Here is a 20171-nt window from a genome sequence, read left to right as displayed (position 1 = left end):
ATTATTTATAATTTTTCTTTTTAATTACTGTGTAGGAGAGAACCAACATTTAATCTTGTGGCAAAGACAAATACTCTTCGTGTGGGAGGTCGCAGGTTCGAAATTCAAAAGTAGAATCCTTTATGGATATTAAATAGTTGGATGACTTGACTGACATCCGTAGTATAAAATTTTTATATGATTGACCCCATTCATAGTTGACCCCTATAGTTTGAAAATCTGACTCTGCTCATACACCAATCTTTACTAAAAAATATTATCATGTAGGATAACGGACAATGAATAGTCTTTACCTTTATTCTTACTCATACCTGATAAATTAAACGAAAAAAAAATTATGCATATCCGTTTTATCGAATATGATACAAGTCATAAAAGGATAAAAGGGTATCATTGACAACCCTATAGTGCAATAGAAGCTTTTACAAAAAACCGTGGCGTATTACGTAAAGTTTGGAGCCTCTCTCTTTCTCTCTCTAACCTCTAGAGGAACGTTTACCCTCACTTAACTGACATGTTCTCCACCTCCAACAATCTATCAATTTTTTTTATTCTAGTCTCACGATCCATCTGTCTGTACTCTATCGATCTCTCAAAATTTTCTTCTTCTCATCTCACCTTTTCTCGTAATAAAGAATCATACATAGACATAGTATGAACCAACAAATAGGAGCATGGTTTCATTGGACCTTTACTGAGAGCAATACCAAAAGATAAATGGAGATCACAGATCAGTCATCTGCAGTTTGTTCACAGAAGCGTCGTTCTTGGGTGAGTTCTGTTTTTCTCATTAGTTTTTTCATCTTTTCATTTAATGAAGTGTAATATACTTAACACCATTCGACTTTCAATTTTTTTTTCTTAACGCATTCCTAATTAATCACATATATATTGCGTTTTTGTGGATTTGAAATGGTTGTGCTGAGTCTTCTCTGACTAAATAGTGTCTTTCTTTTAATTTTAAATGAAGTGATAAATAGTTCCAATAATCCTACTAATTAACAAAACATAAATATTTCCAAAAATATAGGAATTCTTTTTCTTTCTTTTTTTTTTCTTTTGAAGTAGTGAAAGGAATTACTATATGATTAATTCTCCAATAGAATGTGTTCAGCATTGATAAATAATTAGAAACACTTACTTTATCTTGAGATCCTCCGTTAAATAAGGAAAAAAATTGGAATTTTGATGGCCTTATTATAGCAAATATTATCTTTCCTTTTTGAGACAAGCACTAGTTGTGACTTGTGAGCTTATACACGATTAGTTTGCTAACGAAGAAGAGCAAAATTTTGTCAGATGTAGTAAATACCCAATGTCACTTCGAATTTCTTCTTCAGAAATTACTGCGTTTTCATTTTATTTTAATCAGGTTATTGCTGCCTTTTTTTGTATTCTTATTTCAATTATCCAGCTATAGCGCATATACAAATGATTTTTATTTTACTTTATCCTAATTCATCTTTCACTCGAGGTGTCCATTATATATCCTAGCTTATTCTTTCATTTTCAATCAGTCATACATACATTAATTGCGTGGTTCTGCAAGTTAGAAAATGTAATTAAATGTAGGGGTTATAGTGGAGAAATTAACTTAATTCATGATAATATTTGGGGGGGGGGGGGGGGGGGGGGGATTGAAGAGAAATTCTCATTGCATGCAGTCTTGTGCTTAAACTAATTAGAGAGGAACAAGTTTCTAAATTTTCAACATATATTTTCTTGAAACCAATATTTCAACTAAATTGAATATTGCTAGATAATGATGGAATTTATATTAGATAATTCATTGAACTAATTATAATGCACGGATTTTACTTATTCTTTTCTTGATTTGAGGAATCAATTAATTAAAGTAATGACTTTTTCTGTGATATGGACTTCGATCTATAATATTCAATGCATAAAATATAATATGATACAACGTGATTTTCAGTCCCTATGTTTTATAGCTCCATCTCACCTATATTTTTTATTTACAAAATTAATATGAAAAGTTCTTAAATTATTATAACAACGTAAATTCGTTAGATGTCATGTATACCACTACTCTGACGTGCTTTAAATTACAATTTATTGTTATAGTTTCATGATTTTTCACATGGACAATATTAAAGTAGAAAAAAATAGAACTACGTGTACATAAATCATTCATTTTATATATATATACCAGCTAGAAAGATTGTTATAGATGACATGACATTTACAAATATCTTTGTATTTTTATTTTTCTTTGGTGTTACTTTTCTAAAAAGAACAGGTGGAGGCTTGATGAGGAAAAAACAATGAGGCAATTAATTTACACAGTTTGTGTATCTCCCCACCCTTAAAATGGCAAAATTAGTAATTGAATGCATAAGCTAGCTAGTCCAGAATTTGAATTTCCCTGTTATAGACCAGCGCGCATGTGAAATTTTTCTCTTCAACTTATATTTATGGGGACATGTTCACATCTTTTTTTTCTTTTCTGTTTTTATCAGAACTTCCATAAATTTGAAGGAAATTTAATAAACAATTAATCGGAATTAAACTTGTAGGGGACTGCACAAACTGACCCTCATATACAATACAAATTGAAAACTATTAATTAAATAATTTCTCCATTGCAGAGGTTCCCCAAAGAAACCTTACTCTTAGCATACCAGAGCTTCGGTATTGTGTATGGCGACCTATGCACATCACCGGTATATGTATACAAGAGCACGTTTTCAGGTCGGCTTCGCCTTCATGAAGAAGATGCTGAGATACTTGGGGTCCTTTCCATGGTCATTTGGACACTCACACTTATTCCCCTACTCAAATATATCGTTTTCGTTTTGACAGCAGACGACAACGGCGAAGGTATGTTCAAATTTATTGATTCTTTGCAAAATTATCGTTTTTTTTCTTTTCGAGCTTGTAATTTTTTAAAATGTAACTTTTAACTTTTGTTTTAATATTGTAAAAAAATTCATCTCTCTCATTAGGAATGGATTTGAGTCCTCTTGTGCATTTTTTTCCCATCAAATTAGTCTATTCACCAAGTTTTTCATTATCAGGAGGGTTGGTTGGGGTGAGAAACGGTTCAATGCATCTAAATCTGTAAGCAACCGATTTATATGAGAAAATTGACACCATTAATTAGATGAAAACAACGTACAGCCCAAGTAAATGTCTCCAGGAGTTGTTTTTATAGAATACACGCGTGGAGAGCATTGCTATCATGCTTGCATGTTTGTCCCAAAATACAGTGTGTTTGGTCGGTTGTGTATAGTATACATTATACAATGGAGAGAAATTTTTGTCGATTTTTCATATCGCTCCTACATGTTTTTTATTGCATCTACAAAACCCACACTATACTTTGGTTTTTCTAGGCCCAAATTGGAAAAACCCAATATGGCCCATTACTGATACTGATAGTCCCCCTAGTTCCCTACTTGTGCAAGAGTGTATTGTTTCACAAGGGAGCGTGAAATACCATTGTGAGGAGAGGGGTAGTTCGTTAGTTTTGGGCAAATTTGGATGATAATTGTTATGCTCAAAGATTATATTTTGTACAATAGTACTCTCCATTATGAGCTTTGTTAGATTAGTTGTATTCGTTGCATGTCATCAGATTGACTAGGCAAAGCATAGCTACTTGCTATCGGCTTTCTCTTGCTTTGATTATTTCTTTCTATATGCTTGAATGATGGTAGTTAAATTGTGTATATAGTTTTTGGTAGCGGCCTCCAGTGAACAATTAATATTGGTTAAATTGTTTTTTGTTCTCTTCTTGTGAGTGACTAATAGGTGTTCGACAAATTGCCTCACAGGACATATTGTGTGTAGAACAACCTAACACCCTTGATAATTTCACAATAAAGATTTCTGCACCTAATACTTGTCCAACTTAATAATTTTTTTTCCTCCTTTTTTTCCTGTTGATCAGGTGAACAAATATTGTTATTGTACCATGTACAACATTAATTTTCATATGCTAATCTTGAATTTAACATGACTGCAGGGGGTACATTTGCTTTGTACTCATTGATGTGCCGCAACTCAAGAATGGGGCTCCTAGGCAATTCCCAGATGACAAACAACAATCAAGCAGCTATTGAGTGCAAACCGGTGCTGCATTGCAAAGAATCAAATGCCGGTTTGGTAATAAAAAGTTTCTTAGAGAGGCATCGGCCAGCCCAGATTGCACTCCTTGTCTTTTCTCTTCTTGGTGTCAGCATGGTTATTGGTGATGGTGTCTTCACACCTACAATGTCTGGTACAAGAAACTATATTTGTTTATTCACCCAGTCAACTCTACTAAGTTGACTTTCTGGTTTTGGTTTGAAATTCATCACAGTTTGTCGGTTTTATTTTACCAGCTGATCAATCTTGTTAATAAGGTGTAACAAAGATGACCATATAACCTAGAAGCAACACATTCCCCGAATGTTACTGAATAAAACTAGCATGGTAAACAACAACTCAACAAGCTCTGTATGTACAATAAACAATGACACTTTTATTTTTTATCTTCTAAAATGGAATTTATATTTTAGTGTCAGTTTAGCATAACAAAACCAAGCAACAACAAAAAAGAAAAAGAAAAAAAAATGTATATCAGATCCAGAGATAAATGAAATGCCAGAACCTCCTGTATTAACCAAGGTGTGTCTCCAGCTTGAAGCTGTAATAATATCAAATTTGGCTGTTCGAAATTTATGTGTATGTATACCATTTGTCTTTCAGTTTTACTGAAGAGGCTCGATTAATTTTGTTTCATTCTCTGTTTCCAGTGCTCGCTGCTGTGTCTGGTCTTCAAGTTAAGTTCCCTGGTCTACATCAAAGTATACACCTTCATCCTTAGTGGTAGCAGTACATTATTAATTCAATTATTGATCTTACCAATGACTAAATTATCAGACATGGTCTTTGTTTATCCTAGTTGACAGACTTAGTATTTTGGGCTGGAATCCAGCTACTGTTTTTGGAGCATGAATCCAGCTAATTTGAGAACATAACATGGGTTAATAAACCACAAAGGCCTAAAACCTAAATTACTTGAGCCACTACATACTGGTAGATACTTTGGGTTCTACATATGTTCTCATTCAGATCACAAAAACTTGTTAACCATGCAGATTGCATCGTCATCATAGCATGTGCGATCTTAGTGGCCCTCTTTGCTCTTCAGCGCTATGGCACACGCCGGGTCGGGTTCCTCTTTGCACCTGTTCTGATCACTTGGCTTGCTTGCATCACCATTATAGGTGCTTATAACATAGTCAAGTGGAACCCTGGTGTGTTTCAAGCTTTATCGCCTTATTATATCTACAATTTCTTTAGAGAAACTGGGAAAGACGGGTGGAGTTCCCTTGGAGGAATTGTTCTCTGTGTAACAGGTGATTTTTAGGAACAAAAATAAAAAAAATTTCTTGGTGATTATGACAAGTCTTGGATATATATATTTTAGAGATAGGTTGGTTCAAATCCAATAAAAACACATATTCCCAAATTGGACAGGCCCAGATTTGACCTATAAAGCCCAACAAAACTTTAATGGGAAGATCTGTTTTTCTCTCTTGTTGTAATGGACTAATGGTTGTATGAGAATTAACTTATGCGAGTTGGAGAAGTTCATTGGTGTTCAAGATATATAGAGAGAGGCTGTAAGGACACCATTGTCAGAGGGAGATGGCTCTTTATTTGCCAAAACCGGATGTGACAGGCTGACAGTGTCTTGATTGCTGTCACTTTTAATTGTCTATGTATAATTTTCTTTAATTGTTGGGTTTCTTGATTATTGTCCGTATGGTTGCAACTAAGTGGTCGGTTGAATGGCTGTTTGGTTTATGCTTTCTAGTGGTCGTACTATGCATGACGGTTTGGGTGAACATAAGGTGATTCTTGACTTTCTCAGAGTCCTTACAAATTATTTGACAAAGTGTCAGAGAAACATTTGATGCTCATAAGGTACTCGTAAAATTGTCCTATACAGTGCTCATCAAGCGTTTTGGCAACTTGTAACATAGAAATATCGTGTGAGCAATATATCAATCAAGTTACTTGAACGATAAAGGGAAGTTAATTATTAATAAATGAAAAATAAATAAAACCGGGATCAAATAGGAAAAGCATGCAGTGTTCATTTCAGTGCTCTTTCCTTATACTGTATTAAAATGGATGATTGAATCAGGTGCTGAGGCGATGTTTGCTGACCTTGGGCACTTCTCAAAGCCCTCAATAAGGGTATTACTTAATTTGCCAGTTTAACATTCTTAAATTTAACGATAATATGTATGAATTGGACGATATAATTATTCAACCTGTATATTTTGATTATTAAAGGTGGGATTTACAGCAATAATATATCCATGCCTCGTTGTGGCATATATGGGGGAAGCTGCATATCTCTCCAAGCACCACGAAGATCTCGAGAGAAGCTTTTTTATGGCAATACCTGGTATACATATCTTGGTTCTTAATTATATTATAAATTGTTTATTTATCTTAAGAATTATGTTAGATATAAATGTGTACTTGAGCAAGATTTATTTTCATTTAAGTAGCTCTTATCAAGGATTCACCACATATAGTACTAGACTAAAATCAACGGTACCAAGCCAGTACATTGATGTTCATTATGCTTTTCTTGCAAGCTTGTCAACAAAACCTAACATTTGAAATTTGTAAAACTTACTCTAATTGTTTTTGGTTCACTGATTCAGAGGGAGTCTTTTGGCCAGTTTTAATTATAGCAACTCTAGCAACAGTAGTCGGCAGCCAGGCAATCATCTCAGCAACTTTCTCAGTAATTAGCCAGTGCAGAGCACTTGGCTGCTTCCCACGTGTCAAGATAATTCACACGTCAAACAACATTTACGGACAGATTTACATCCCTGAGGTGAACTGGATCCTGTTGTTACTGTGTTTGGCCATTACTGTTGGTTTCAGAGATACGCACATGATTGGAAATGCTTATGGTAAAATATTCTTAATTTCTATTTGTTTCAGTTTCATGATTAAGTATATGTGCCTTTGGCTTAGTTCACTTATTTGTACTAGACTTCCCATCGACTCTCATGTGAATATGATAGGAACTTTAGTCATGATCCTTACCGGGGATTACCGTCAAAAGGACATGCAACCAAGTGCTGGACTTTGGTTTCTTGTAAAAGACCTGATTTAGTTGTTGGAACTATCATCCTAGTTTACTGTATAAACAATCATCTATGATATATGCAAAATGAGATCTCAGATACGAAGAATTACATTGCATAATAGCATATTGTAGATCCAATGGTAAAGTAAACTGAAATATCTGCATATTGCATAAAAGCAATGTAGGAATGAATTTACATATTAGAATATTAGATGGTTATATTTATGCAAAATTGACACACACTTCAAAATGTTATCCATTTTATTAGTACAATTTTTCTCATTGATTCGACAGGCCTAGCGGTTACCATTGTGATGCTGGTTACAACCTGTCTTATGTTCTTTATCATAACGACTGTGTGGCACCGGCCAGTCTTGTGGGCTCTCCTTTTCGTCCTCGTCTTCGGATCCCTTGAGCTCCTTTACCTATCCGCGTGCCTTGCAAAGGTGCACCATGGAGGGTGGGTCCCACTCCTATTATCTTTCCTCTGTCTCCTCTGCATGTCTTCTTGGCATTATGGTACCATTAAGAAGCGCAACTTTGAGCTCCAAAATAAAGTTACGCTTGACCGACTCCTTGAAATGGGCCCCACTCTTGGCCTGGTGCGAGTCCCTGGCATCGGCCTTATCTTCTCTAACCTTAATAATGGTGTCTCCCCAATGTTTGCACATTTTGTTACCAATTTTCCCGCATTTCATCGGATACTTATTTTTGTTGCTTTAGAAACCCAAGTTGTGCCAAAGGTGCCATTAAATGAGCGATTTGTGATTGGGAGACTTGGTTCACCTGAGGACCATATTTTTAGGTGCTTAGTGCGGTATGGTTACAAGGATACAAGGAGAGATGCTCACAATTTTGAGACCCAACTTCTCATGAAAGTAGCCGAGTTTATTCGACAAGAAGGAGATACAGATATGGCACAAATCACTAACTCGGTCATGGTGGAAACGGTGTCCGACCAAGTAGCAGGTGCACTTGAAGGTCCTAAAAATGACAAGAAGAAAAGGGTGGCTTTTAAAGGGGTGTTTGAGAGAGAGAGAATGAAGGCCGAGGTGCAAGAACTCGTGAAAGAGAAAGAGAGCGGGGTTTCATACGTGATCGGTCACACAATTGTGATGGCGCATGAGTCGTCATCGGTTGTTAAGAGAACTGCAATTAATATTTATGGGTTTTTAAGGCGAAATTCACGGAGGTCATCCGTTTCACTAGGGCTACCTCATACTTCAGTTGTGGAGGTTGGCATGGTTTACCGTGTATAAACCGGCTTTGCGGCCAGTACATATTTTGAAACATTGGATGTAAAAATACACAAGGTACTGTGGCTCATACATTGTTGAGATTTGATTGTTGAATATGTATAGTTTAGTTGTTTTGTTGTTTTCATTCAAGGAATAGATGTACACAACCTGATAGCCTCTATCAGGATTTCAAAAAAAAATACACAAGGTATAGCTAAGATAGAATATAAAAAGTAGAGTTTGATAATGTATATGATTTTAGATTGGAATGATCATGTATGATGTAACATACCGAACCCATGCTCCATATAACTTTCATCATAAATTTTGCTTCTTTGCACTTCTTTTCTTACTGATGAAACAGACAGAGACTCTTAAAGGCTATGTTGATAAAGAGGTTTATAATTGGAATTCAACCTAAGTTTCTTGTTCATACCAACAACTGATCCAACTTGGTTAAAAGGACAGCTTATCTTCTATCATTTATCCTCTTTTTTTTTTTCCAATTTGAGCACCGATATAAATAAGGGTACTGGGCCAATCAGCGACAGAGATGTAAACTGGTAACTAATGGATCAAAGACTATGAGGTCAACATGCCTCGCTGGATTAGGATTTTTTTTTTTTAAATAGAACTAAATAAAATAGTTTAAACAAAATTAGCACAGAGATTTGGAAATTACAAAAAACATGGTGGAGGGCGATTTATAGACTCATTTGATAAATCTTTACCATTCATTCTTCCTCCACCCTACGCACTGCTACGGTGGAGCTATTTTTTGTAATTTTTCAAACTTCTGTCCTGATTTCGTTTAAACTATTTTATTTAGTTCTATTTAAAAAAAAAAAATCATAGATTAGTATTTTGTTAAAGGCCTCCAATTCTCCATAGTAATCTAGGTATTTTTTTGGGTATAAATTGTTTAACTTTAATTTTAACTTTGCAGTAATATTCTGGACGTTCTTGGTATTTTTCTTTTATCTATTTTATTTTATTCACAATTTCTATCCTATTATGCAAATTTTTACTTTGGTTAATATATTGTTGGATGACAATTGTAGCCAAACTTCCAAAAAAAAAAAAAAAAAACACAAGTTTAAGATATTTTTCCATTAGTCCCGTTTAAAAGTATTTTACTATTCACATGCAAAACATTTAAATTCTAATTTGGTCTGGAAAATGTGACAATTCAATGCCGGTATGAAACACGAGTTGCATCATGCTACTTTTTTGTGAGTTCACCGGTCCCATGTTTTTTCTTTAACATTTCGTGTTGTATACAAAGAAATTTTATATTTATTCTTTTACAATTTGGGTCTCTCTCGCTCTCTCTACATCTATCTTCGTGTAATAACTAATTACTTTTGGCTTCGCTCCTCACATGGGGTTGTACGAAGGTTAGGCATAAAGCTTTTCCAAAGTCAAATTTCTAGGAAGTGCACTTATAAATACGTAGGACCCCATTTCTCAAATTCTTGCCTTTTTTTCTACCAACTTCTAATAAGTTTATCAAGTTTAGGCTACCAAGTTTCGTTAAGTTTGAATTTTATTGTACTTTATTTTTATTTTATTTTTTTTGAAATAGGAACAGTTGATTTCAGAAAAAAAAAATTTAGAAATGAGAAAAAGTTTATGTCCACTGGGTTTTGTTCACCATTTGTCCACAACCTTATTCACTCCTATCTAACTGTCTTTTTACATTATACAAGATTCAATTGAAAATTTACAGTATTATTTGAAAATTTTACAGTATACGAGATTCAATTTTACAGTATATATTTTACAGTATGCAAGATTAAATTGAAAACTCTACTGTATACAAGATTTAATTTTTACAGTATACAAGATTCAATTGAAAATTCTACTGTATACAAGATTCAATTTTACAGTTCTGCTGATTCAATTTTACAGTATACAAGATTCAATTGTAAATTTTACTGTGTATAAGATTCAATTTTACATTATACAAAATTCAATTGAAAATTTTACTGTATACAAGATTCAATTTTACAGTATACAAGATTCAATTTTAGAGTATACAAAATTCAACCCAGTGCGGACGCTAATAATTAACTCTAACTGCCAATAACCGCTAATAACTAACTCTAACTGCCAATAACTTCCTATAACTGTAATTTCCGAAAGTACAATTTAAAAGTACATTTATTTTGTCATGTTGTGCAAGTTGCAATCTTTTTCTAACTATTATGGGACCACTTCAAATAGTTGCTGGAGGTTTTGTGATTAATTGATATATTTTATGTGATATATTGTATAATTATACAGCATGTAGAAGTAATTTTACAGTATTCGCGCAAGTCAAAGCTGTGGACAAATAGTGAACAAAAAGTTGTGGACAATTAGACGCTTCCTTAAGAAATATATCCAATGATTAAATAGTCTCAAATTTTGAGCGACTTCAGTTTTTAATTTTAATTTATTGAAAAAGTCAAAAAGTGACTGCTAGAGCGACCATTTTCATTAGAAATTAATTCATGAAATATTTTACAAAAGACATGGTAGTTTAACGATTCAATCACTAATACGGTACCATTTGCATGGTACCGCTCCAAGTAAACTTTTTTAGCTGAATATAAGGGAAGATATATCAAAGGCTCTCATGAGATGAATGATAATGTTCTGATTTCTACCTCAGATTGTCCCTTATTTGTACAGGAGTGAGATGAAAAACTTTTAACTATTATCTCATGCCCAAATAGATTTAAATTTATTTCAATTTTCACGCTATCAAAAGTAAAAATTAAGAGCTTGATAAAATTTGCGGATGACGTACACTTTTTTGTGTACGTAATTGTACCTATGCCTTTCTTCAAAAGCAATTTTCACTAATGGAAGGGCTTTATGTCTCATTAAAAATAGTTTCTAATCACTAAGTTACAACCACATATTTAACATTTTATAAAGAAAGCTGAAGAATTTAAATAAGTACTTTTAAAAATTATAAAGTGTATAGAATAAAATTGTTCATTTGTATTAATGGGGTTGCTTAGTCGCTCCTAATAATTCTCTACATCCGGTCCTGCTGCAAGGAGAAAATTGATACAATATATTATGGGGACTAAGATCTCACAGTCGAGGAAAGATTTTAACCTTGTCAAACTTCAAGAATAAAAGATTTCACAGTTGAACAAGATTCTAAGCTTGCCACATTTTTTAATAAAAAAATATCTCACAGTTGAGGAAAGACACATTCGTAGCGGTTACTTATTCAAGAAGAAGATTCTCATATTATTTTATTTAAATCAGGTACAAACCTACATAACCCGATACATTTGTTGTCCGCACTCCAAGGATGACCTCATTTGATAAAATTCAACATCACATGTTCTATAATAGCATAGCAAGGCATGTTATGTTATCTAACTAAACCCCTTTCATTGACTTGATTGTACTAATTTAAGTACTAATTCAAACTCCTGTTATTTTTCTCGTCAAAGAAGTTGAATTCTTTTTTTTGAAAATCTTGGCAGTGACTGCCAAGAGTAAAGAAGTTGAATTCAAGCACGAAAATCGAGCTTCAGTCAGATTCATATGCATTTATTCAATTCTCATTATTTTATTATTCAAGAAATTTGAATAATTTCAATTTTTAAAATTGGAGAGCAGGACAGCTGGACAGGTAATATTACAAGAAATATTTAACAAATTAAGTTTGCTAACAGTAATATCATCACATTGATCCTACTATAATATTGATACTCATATGTTGATATGCATAGCTAAGTGTGTGTGAACTGTGAATGTGTTTGGGTTTATCTAAGTGAGTATCAACTTTAGGATCGATGGGTTCCAGGACCGTTTAATATGCTTTAAGATCGGTACACTCCGCTTTAAATATTTGTACGGTCTTGTATCAATTTCCGTATGCACTGATCTTAAAGCGAATCGGATGGTACTGAAGCCCATGAGGCCTACTCTGTTCTTGTTTCGGTGTGTGATTGAAGTGCACAGTGCATGCGCACAGCATAGCTACAGGATTTTATTGCTTCTGCTTGGTTGAACAGCCACGTCAGACTAAATTGACAAATTCCTAACTACTTTTAGCAAATAACAATATTTATTGTACACGAAAAGATTCAACAGTTTATAATTAGGATTGTAATGTATCAAATCATAAATTACTACTAATCATTCTTTTAAATGAGAAAGTGGCGGTCCAATGTAGTCTCATATCCAGATGGAGCCGTTGGATCGGCGTAAAGATTTGTACACTCCATTTAGATTCACAGAGCTGGTTTTAGAATAAACAATCTGCACTCATTTTAATGTGGAATTGAACGGTTTAGATTGGACGTCAAATCAAATTTAGTTTGATGTCCATTAAAACGCCCCCGTTTTCTCTTATATTGGATATGAATGTGTTTTTATAGCGTTATTACTTGCATTACTTGTTTTTATCTAAATTAGTTGAGACTTTGTTAAATAAATATAGTAAAATATGTTGGAGGTCTTTGGATTGCTGCTCTTACACAGCGGTTCTAATTTGTTTTTGTTTCTGGTGTTGAATATATACCTACGTACTGAAGTCTGTAATATAAAATAATTTTTTTTTTTTATGAACTCTCAAATCTATCAGGATGATTTTAAATAATAAATTCAAACCGTTGAAAACGATCTACAACTTATAAATTCAAGTGATGAGTTTACATGTCAACTTATAAATTTTCGACTAAATTTGATATAAAATGAAGTGGTAAAAAAAGACTTATAAGTTAAATTTAATGCATTCATTTTGCATCATTAATTGTTTTAACCATTTGACTTTATATTAAATTAATTCGAAATTTTATAAATTTGACATATAAATGTACAACTTGTCAAGTAGATTGGTTTCAACAATTTTGATTCATCATTTGAAGTAAATTCGATAGATTTTTTTATTTAAGCATACAAAAAAAATTGGTGAGCTTAAGAACACTCTAGTTCTACTCATATAAAATGATTACAATAATCAGAGTAGAATATGAGTAGAACTAGAGTGTTCTTAAGCTCACCAAAGTGTTTGGTGAGCTTAACTCAAAATCTATTGCAATGACTTCAAACGACGAATTCAAACTGTTAAAACTGATCTACTTTACGAACGATTTGTTTACAAATCAAACTTATAAATTCTTTTACTACTTAATTTTATACTAAAAAAATTATATGTTAATTTCAATATGTTAATTTTTCATCGTTATTTTATTGTTTGACTTTATACTAAATTAATTTAAAAATCTATAAAGTTGTCATGTAAATACATCACTTATAAAATAGATCGGTTTTAATAGTTTTGATTTATCATTTGAAGTCAATTTGATAAATTTTGAAGCTGAACTCACAAAGAACTTGACAAGGTTGATAACATCCTATGTCTCTTCCTGCTTTCTGAACTCAAATACAGGAGAGAATCCATTTGTTGAAATCAAAATCAAAATTAAATAATTCATGTTGACAAACTTTAAAAGATTAAATTTTGGAAAGAGAAACAGATATGATTCTCTCTTAATTTGATGTTACCATAATTGCATTTACTGTCATTGAAGTTAATAAAAGGAAAATATTGACTTGATAGAAGTCTTTCAGATTGAGGCAAGACAATCAAATTAAGTTCTGCAGAATCTTCTCTCTCAAATTTTTTTTTTACAGAATCAAAGTAGTTTTTTGTATTTGGATTTTACTTTATTATATATATATATAGAGAGAGAGATAGGCTATGGTGCATTGCAATGCATGAACTCCCTTATGCATTGCACTATAAATCACGGATTTAAAGTCCAAATGACCGATCCGAACCGTTCATCTTGTTCTTCATATTAATATGTGCTTGGGGGCCAAATTTTGTAAGTCGCTGATCTGATGGTCCAGAAAATTTTACTGGTTTTTACTGTTCACAACAAAACAGCAATTTTCAAAAATGCTTAATAAATAGTAAAAAAAATTCCAAAAAATATAAAATTTGGTCTCCAAGCACATTTCAATATGGATTAAATATGTAACGGTTCGGATCGGTCGTTTGGACTTTAAATCCGTGATTTATAGTGCAATGCATAAGAGAGTTCATGCGTTGCAATGCACCATAGCCCATCTCTCTCTCTCTCTCTCTATATATATATATATATATATATATATTAACGGTCATAGCGACTCGAGAGGTATGTATTTTACCAATATATCATTATATAATTTTACTTTAAAACATTTCTTGCAGAAAAAAAAATACACAACATCAACGATGTGAATTTGACCAGAGATTTATTTAACAGTTATAAGAGAGAACACACTTGACATATATAGGTTCAAATAACGGATAGTGAGTAAGAACATTATAATTTATTTTTCAAATTTAAGCTCCGAATAAAATGTATCTAGTAAATAAAATTAAAACTCTTAAAAGAATATAATTATGTAAAATAAACTAATTTCGTATTTAACATATTTAAGGACAATTTTTTTTTCTAAATACTAAGATGTGTATAACAGAATTCGTCTCGCAATATGTAATGCAAACAACCCAAGAGACTTGGATTTTTTTATCTAAGAATTATAATGTACCTTAGCTATATCAATTACATATTTGTAGCAAATGAGAAAGAAAAAAAAATACATGAGTCATCCTATCAAAATAAATGAGAAGAGATAAATAAATCAAATTGAAATATTAAAAGAAATTTTTCTTTGGCTTTGTCTCGAAAATAAAAATACATAGTAAAAGAAATTTTAATTTTCAAATTGAAATAAAAGCTAGCAGATAGAATGCAATATGATGAAATATATAGAAACATAAACAATTGTTCACATAGTAAAATAACTATCTTTTATTCAGATATACCCAAAAGATTTATAAAATTAATACAATGTTAAAAATATTTTTACCATACGATTAAATTTAATAATAATTAACATATCATCCAATAATAAAAATAATTAACGACTTGATATATCTTAGAAACTTTAAAAATCAATAAGTAAGAAGCCGAAATTTTTAGTTCTACCATAATAAAAAAATAATAAACTAAAACACCTGGGCCGCCAACCAATATGCGGCTCCATTCTTCGGGAGCGCAAATTGGCTTGGAGGCCCCTCAAAAACCTAAATATATTTCATATTATTGTGCATTTTTAGTTTTTTTTTATGGGGGGAGGGGGGCGACGGTCACCCAAGATTGAGGCCGCGGATTGGTTTGAAGGTCCGGGTGTTTTTGAAAATCTCCACAAATTATGATTTTTTGGTTTATTTTTTTTTTATATGGTATAAATAAAAATTTCGGTGTAAGAAGTAGCCATATATATTATGAATTGTGGTGCGCTATGGGGTTAGAACCTTGCAAGAGAAAACAAATAGAGTTGAATATATATGTTCTTGTTCTAATAGTTATGTATCCTCAACAAAATATCTCTGCCTTAATATCTTCTTTATTAATCGTAGTAGCTTAATTAAGCGACAACGCATCCACAACCTCGATCCTCTGTTAGAAAATCGTACAAGAAACATTTTTAATTTTGTTGAATATCTCTTGTTATTTGTGTAGGAAGATCAGTTGCTATTTGTGAGTTTACTTGGATTTTTTTTTTCTTTTTTGTTGACGGTGTGGTAAAGTCTCCCATGTTAATTTCATAATTACCAGATCATAGAGAATATAATTAATCTTGTTACGTACAATCTTGTAAAAAAATTAATAATCATCACTTTATGAAATAAATGAGTAGCGCGCATGCAACAAGTTATTGCAATCTAAGAACCAGTCATGACTTTAACCACCAAGATAATATTCCTGGTATCAAAAATTACACAGTCGTCGACAGAAGCATTTCTTTATGTATTACATTATTACACAGTCATTGCTTAACCCTCTTAATGGGAGTGGACTCCACGTCAGCAATACTACCCCATGATTTATTCAAATATGATTATCTAAACTAGAATAATTTGTCTAAATCATCCGTTTGTTGAGTAATTTCATTCTAAAATAAAAAATTATATATCAAAATTATATGTGTGATATAAATGTATAGTCGTCCTTTAAGATTTCGGGTAGGATATAAAGTACATTTTAATTGTAATTTATTCAGTTAATTGCTACCTGAATCAGAATCTATGTGTAAAATTAAATTTAAGATTATAAAATTTACCACTAAACACATAGCGGAAGTTTTTAACAATTCTAGTTGTATATGGCATCCGTAGTCTTTCTCTACTTCGTTTGCATATCGGATGTATACGTAATAATCGCAATGCGTCTCTACGTGTACCTACACGAACAAATTTAGAAACTACCGTGAGACCGAATACCGGTGCCAATTGACAACTGCCCCCCCCCCCCCCCCCCCCCCCCCCCCGCGACCCAACACACTCTTTCTCTCTCTTTTGGATGTTCAGTTTTTCTACTCTTTGAAAATCCGAAATGTTGTGTCTAATTTCTATTTTGGATCAGATTCAAATCTGAAATAATTATCACACATGTATAGACCGATGCATATGTTGGTCGCATCAATTCGATCGAATCTTTTGAGACAGAGTGCAGATTACAAATATATGACATGTAGGACACAAAATCATGCATGCATAACACAACTTAATTAATGAAATCAAATAAATTCAACATGAATACATTATAGTTAATTTTGTATGGAGCTTTAAAATAAACCTCAGAATTTGTACGAATCATTTATATTTATATAATAAGTTTTTTATTGATGGATTGACCTTTGAGTGAGATGTTACATTTTTTTTATAACGTAATAAGGATCCAGAGAATCCATGCTCCTATTCAGAATTTCATTGATGGTGTTGTAATTTTGAAATTTAATGGTTGTCACTTAATTGATTTGAAAATTTTGACTATCATCTCATCTCATCTCATGCTATTTTTTTTTTTATAGAATTAGTAGTTATTTGCATATGCATAGTTTCGGTTCAAAGGCTAGCTACTTCAAATGCAAAACCGAAACAATAAATGATTTAATTAAGTTAAAAATGATATTACAAAAATTTCTTTGATTAATTGGTCCTAGATAAACTAGGTACGTATTTGAAACTAACATGTAAAGATTTTGTTTTATTAAGGCCTCACATGCATAAATAACTTGCGTCTTTTGTTGGCAATGATTGGGAAATAATCATTATTATTCTCAGATTGAATTATCAACTAATTAATCATGGCGATGCTTATTAATTATTATAATTAATGCCTTACAGTCAGATCGATAACAGTTAAATAGCAGTTGCCAGTTGGCATGAATGAGAATTTGAGAGATCACATCACATGAGACGAATTGCTACAATCTGACCGTATCAGACTAGCAGTAAGATATGCAGCACCGAAATTTTTATTTATACCATAATAAATAAGCCAAAACTTAAACACCTCACAATATAGGGAATTCTACATCTATCCAGGCCGCTAAGTCAATCTGCGACCTATTCAATGAGAGTGCAAATTGGCTTAGAAGTCCTTCAAAAATTTAAAAAATGCACTGTAATATTAAATATATTTATATTGTGAAGAACCTGGTTACTGGAATATGGAGTATGGTTGACTTGCCTTTGTGGGGGCATTTTATTTTACTACTGTTTGTTTTTGTTACTGGAATGATTCCAGTTTTTGTAAACTGTGCTAGTTCTAGATTTTTGGAGCTGGTTACAGTAAGACTATATGATTTTTAATGAAATCAGTGGAAAAACCCACTTTTTCAAAAAAAAAAATATTGTGAAGGACCTCTAAGTCAATATGCAGCTCTCCATAAATGAGCTGTAGATTGACTTAGCAGTTCGAATAAATGTGAAATTTTCCATAATGTAACTATGGGTGTTTTGGTTTATATATTTTTTTTTGGAATGGTATAAATAAAAATTTCGGTATGAAGTACTGTACGTAATTGTTCATTTTGTAAAATTAATAATAAATCACATGCTGCGTACGGTAGTTTTCTTGTTAAATTAATTTATATTTTATAAAGACAGATTGTACTATTTGGACCAAACTAAATTTCTAAGTCTGCTTTTCTTTAAAGTCATCAAATCTTTTTAAAAAATTGTGAAGATTTCTTATACTCAGGATGTACTTCGCACTGTCGCAGCGTCGTTTTCAGAATATTTTTTTTAAAACAAACAAGGTAATTATTTTGTAGTATTTTTTTATTGGAAGTTCGGTTAGAAATTCATGATGGTAAGTTGAACCAATAAAAAATCAACAATAGCATCAAAGTCTTAACGAACACCAAAACAATATTATCAGACAATATCACATATATTAGCACAATGGAAAGCAAGAGATTTGTATATCAATTAATTTGATTAATTGTTATGAAAGTACTTTGATTAATTGCTCTCATTGCTTTCCACAAATTAATTAAGTAGTTCTCAAAACATATAATAAAACCATGCATGATGCTAAATTTCTGTTGCATTCCAAAATGATAAAATTTACATTCTGGATGAAACTAGAAAGGACCAAATTAAAGAGAAATTGCCTCCTGATCAGCCTCTTATCATTCCATTAAATTCTCTCGCTCTTCTCTTTTTTTCTTTTTCTTTTTTCAAATTCTCTCTAAACACCCAAACACCTTACTGCTCTAACTCAAACTAAGCAAGAGAGAAATTCTCAAAAGACTTGTTATGTACATTTTCAAAATCTTCTCCTTTTTGAAGTGGGTGCACAAGATATTCTCAAATTTGACATAAATGTCACCCCTGAAAGTTCTACAATCAAAACTAAAAGCGAGATAATTATATCTACAGACTACAGCTACTCTGCTTCATGGACCGCTCGGCTGATCAATTGCTCGAAAACCGACACCGAACAAGGAATACGTAATGCACCCGAATGATTGTATCCGAACTCATCAGCAACTTGGCTTAGGAGCTCGGCGAAAGCCGGCTGAGATAGAAGCTCGGCTTTTATGACGAACCGCTCTGTCGGTTCGTCTGCATCTTCTCCAACGTAGACCGGCACGTGGCCGCTAGGTACACGAGCGCTCCGTCCCCAACTAAACCCCGTTCCTGACTTGGTATTTCGGCAGAGAGGCTGGTATTGGGAGGAATCTCCTACTCTGGACAGCTTTCTAAGTATTTTCTTCATGGTTTTAGAGAAGATGAGAGTGAGAGAACTAAAGGCCAAAGAAAACCTCAGAGAGAGAGGAATGAAGAGTGAGAAAACAGAGGAGAGTGAGATGATGGTAGTTGCATCATGAGCGTATATATAATTAAATACATGAGGGGAGGGGAGGTGGGGGAGTTATTAAGAAAAGAGGTGTTCAGGTAACTTGGGGAAAACAAAAATAGGTGATATATTTTAATTATTAATCAATGGTGGTACCCGCATGACGGAGGTGTACTACCGAGTACGAGTTGGTAGTAGTGGCACAACTGGAATTCATAGTCTTTCTTATGTGTACGTTACTATGAGGACAGAGTGTAACGGGTCATTAACTAATGAAAAATATAACTCGTTTTATTAATTGAGGTACGGTTGAGGCCGCAGAAATTAGAAAGTTAATTAATGTCTAGTTGATTCGCCACCTCATATTTGTACGAAAGCCCGTTTAATCATGAAAATATTATACCCCTATTGAGTTCCGGTTTCTCATGCAAAGTTGTGGGGTCATGACTCTCATCATGATACCGTGTTCACATCAGTACACAGTTTATAATTTTATAAACAACCAAATTGCATGCATGCCCTATGAATTATGGAAAATATTATCCTGACCCAATAGGATCCCTAGTTGCCATAATTTTGATCTGATTAACACTCAAAGATTTAATAGCGAAGGGATAAAAAAAATCCAAATAAATTAACAACAAA

General features: G+C 32.8%; 1 protein-coding gene across 1 annotated transcript; it reads left to right on the top strand.

Moving 5' to 3' along the window:
- The first annotated feature begins 514 nt into the window (after positions 1 to 514).
- LOC144562310 (putative potassium transporter 13) lies at positions 515 to 8780 on the top strand. Its single transcript, XM_078311508.1, has 9 exons — positions 515 to 771; positions 2610 to 2841; positions 3989 to 4243; positions 4761 to 4811; positions 5106 to 5366; positions 6161 to 6213; positions 6313 to 6427; positions 6693 to 6947; positions 7421 to 8780. Exons 1-9 carry the CDS (start codon positions 718 to 720, stop codon positions 8383 to 8385), a joined length of 2241 nt encoding a protein of 746 aa, XP_078167634.1. The 5' UTR covers positions 515 to 717; the 3' UTR covers positions 8386 to 8780.
- The last annotated feature ends 11391 nt before the right edge of the window (positions 8781 to 20171 follow it).

This window comes from Carex rostrata, chromosome 11 (assembly GCF_964058835.1).
Source record: "Carex rostrata chromosome 11, lpCarRost1.2, whole genome shotgun sequence".
NCBI lineage: Eukaryota > Viridiplantae > Streptophyta > Magnoliopsida > Poales > Cyperaceae > Carex > Carex rostrata.
Note: the sequence above shows the minus strand (reverse complement) of the source record. Positions and strands in the feature narration are given on the sequence as shown.

Coding starts and splice junctions, on each gene's coding strand:
- LOC144562310 (XM_078311508.1), top strand. CDS start 718: ATGGAGATCACAGATCAGTCATCTGCAGTTTGTTCACAGAAGCGTCGT. Junction 5,367..6,160: donor AATTGTTCTCTGTGTAACAG/GTGATTTTTAGG, acceptor TGATTGAATCAG/GTGCTGAGGCGATGTTTGCT. Junction 6,428..6,692: donor CTTTTTTATGGCAATACCTG/GTATACATATCT, acceptor TCACTGATTCAG/AGGGAGTCTTTTGGCCAGTT.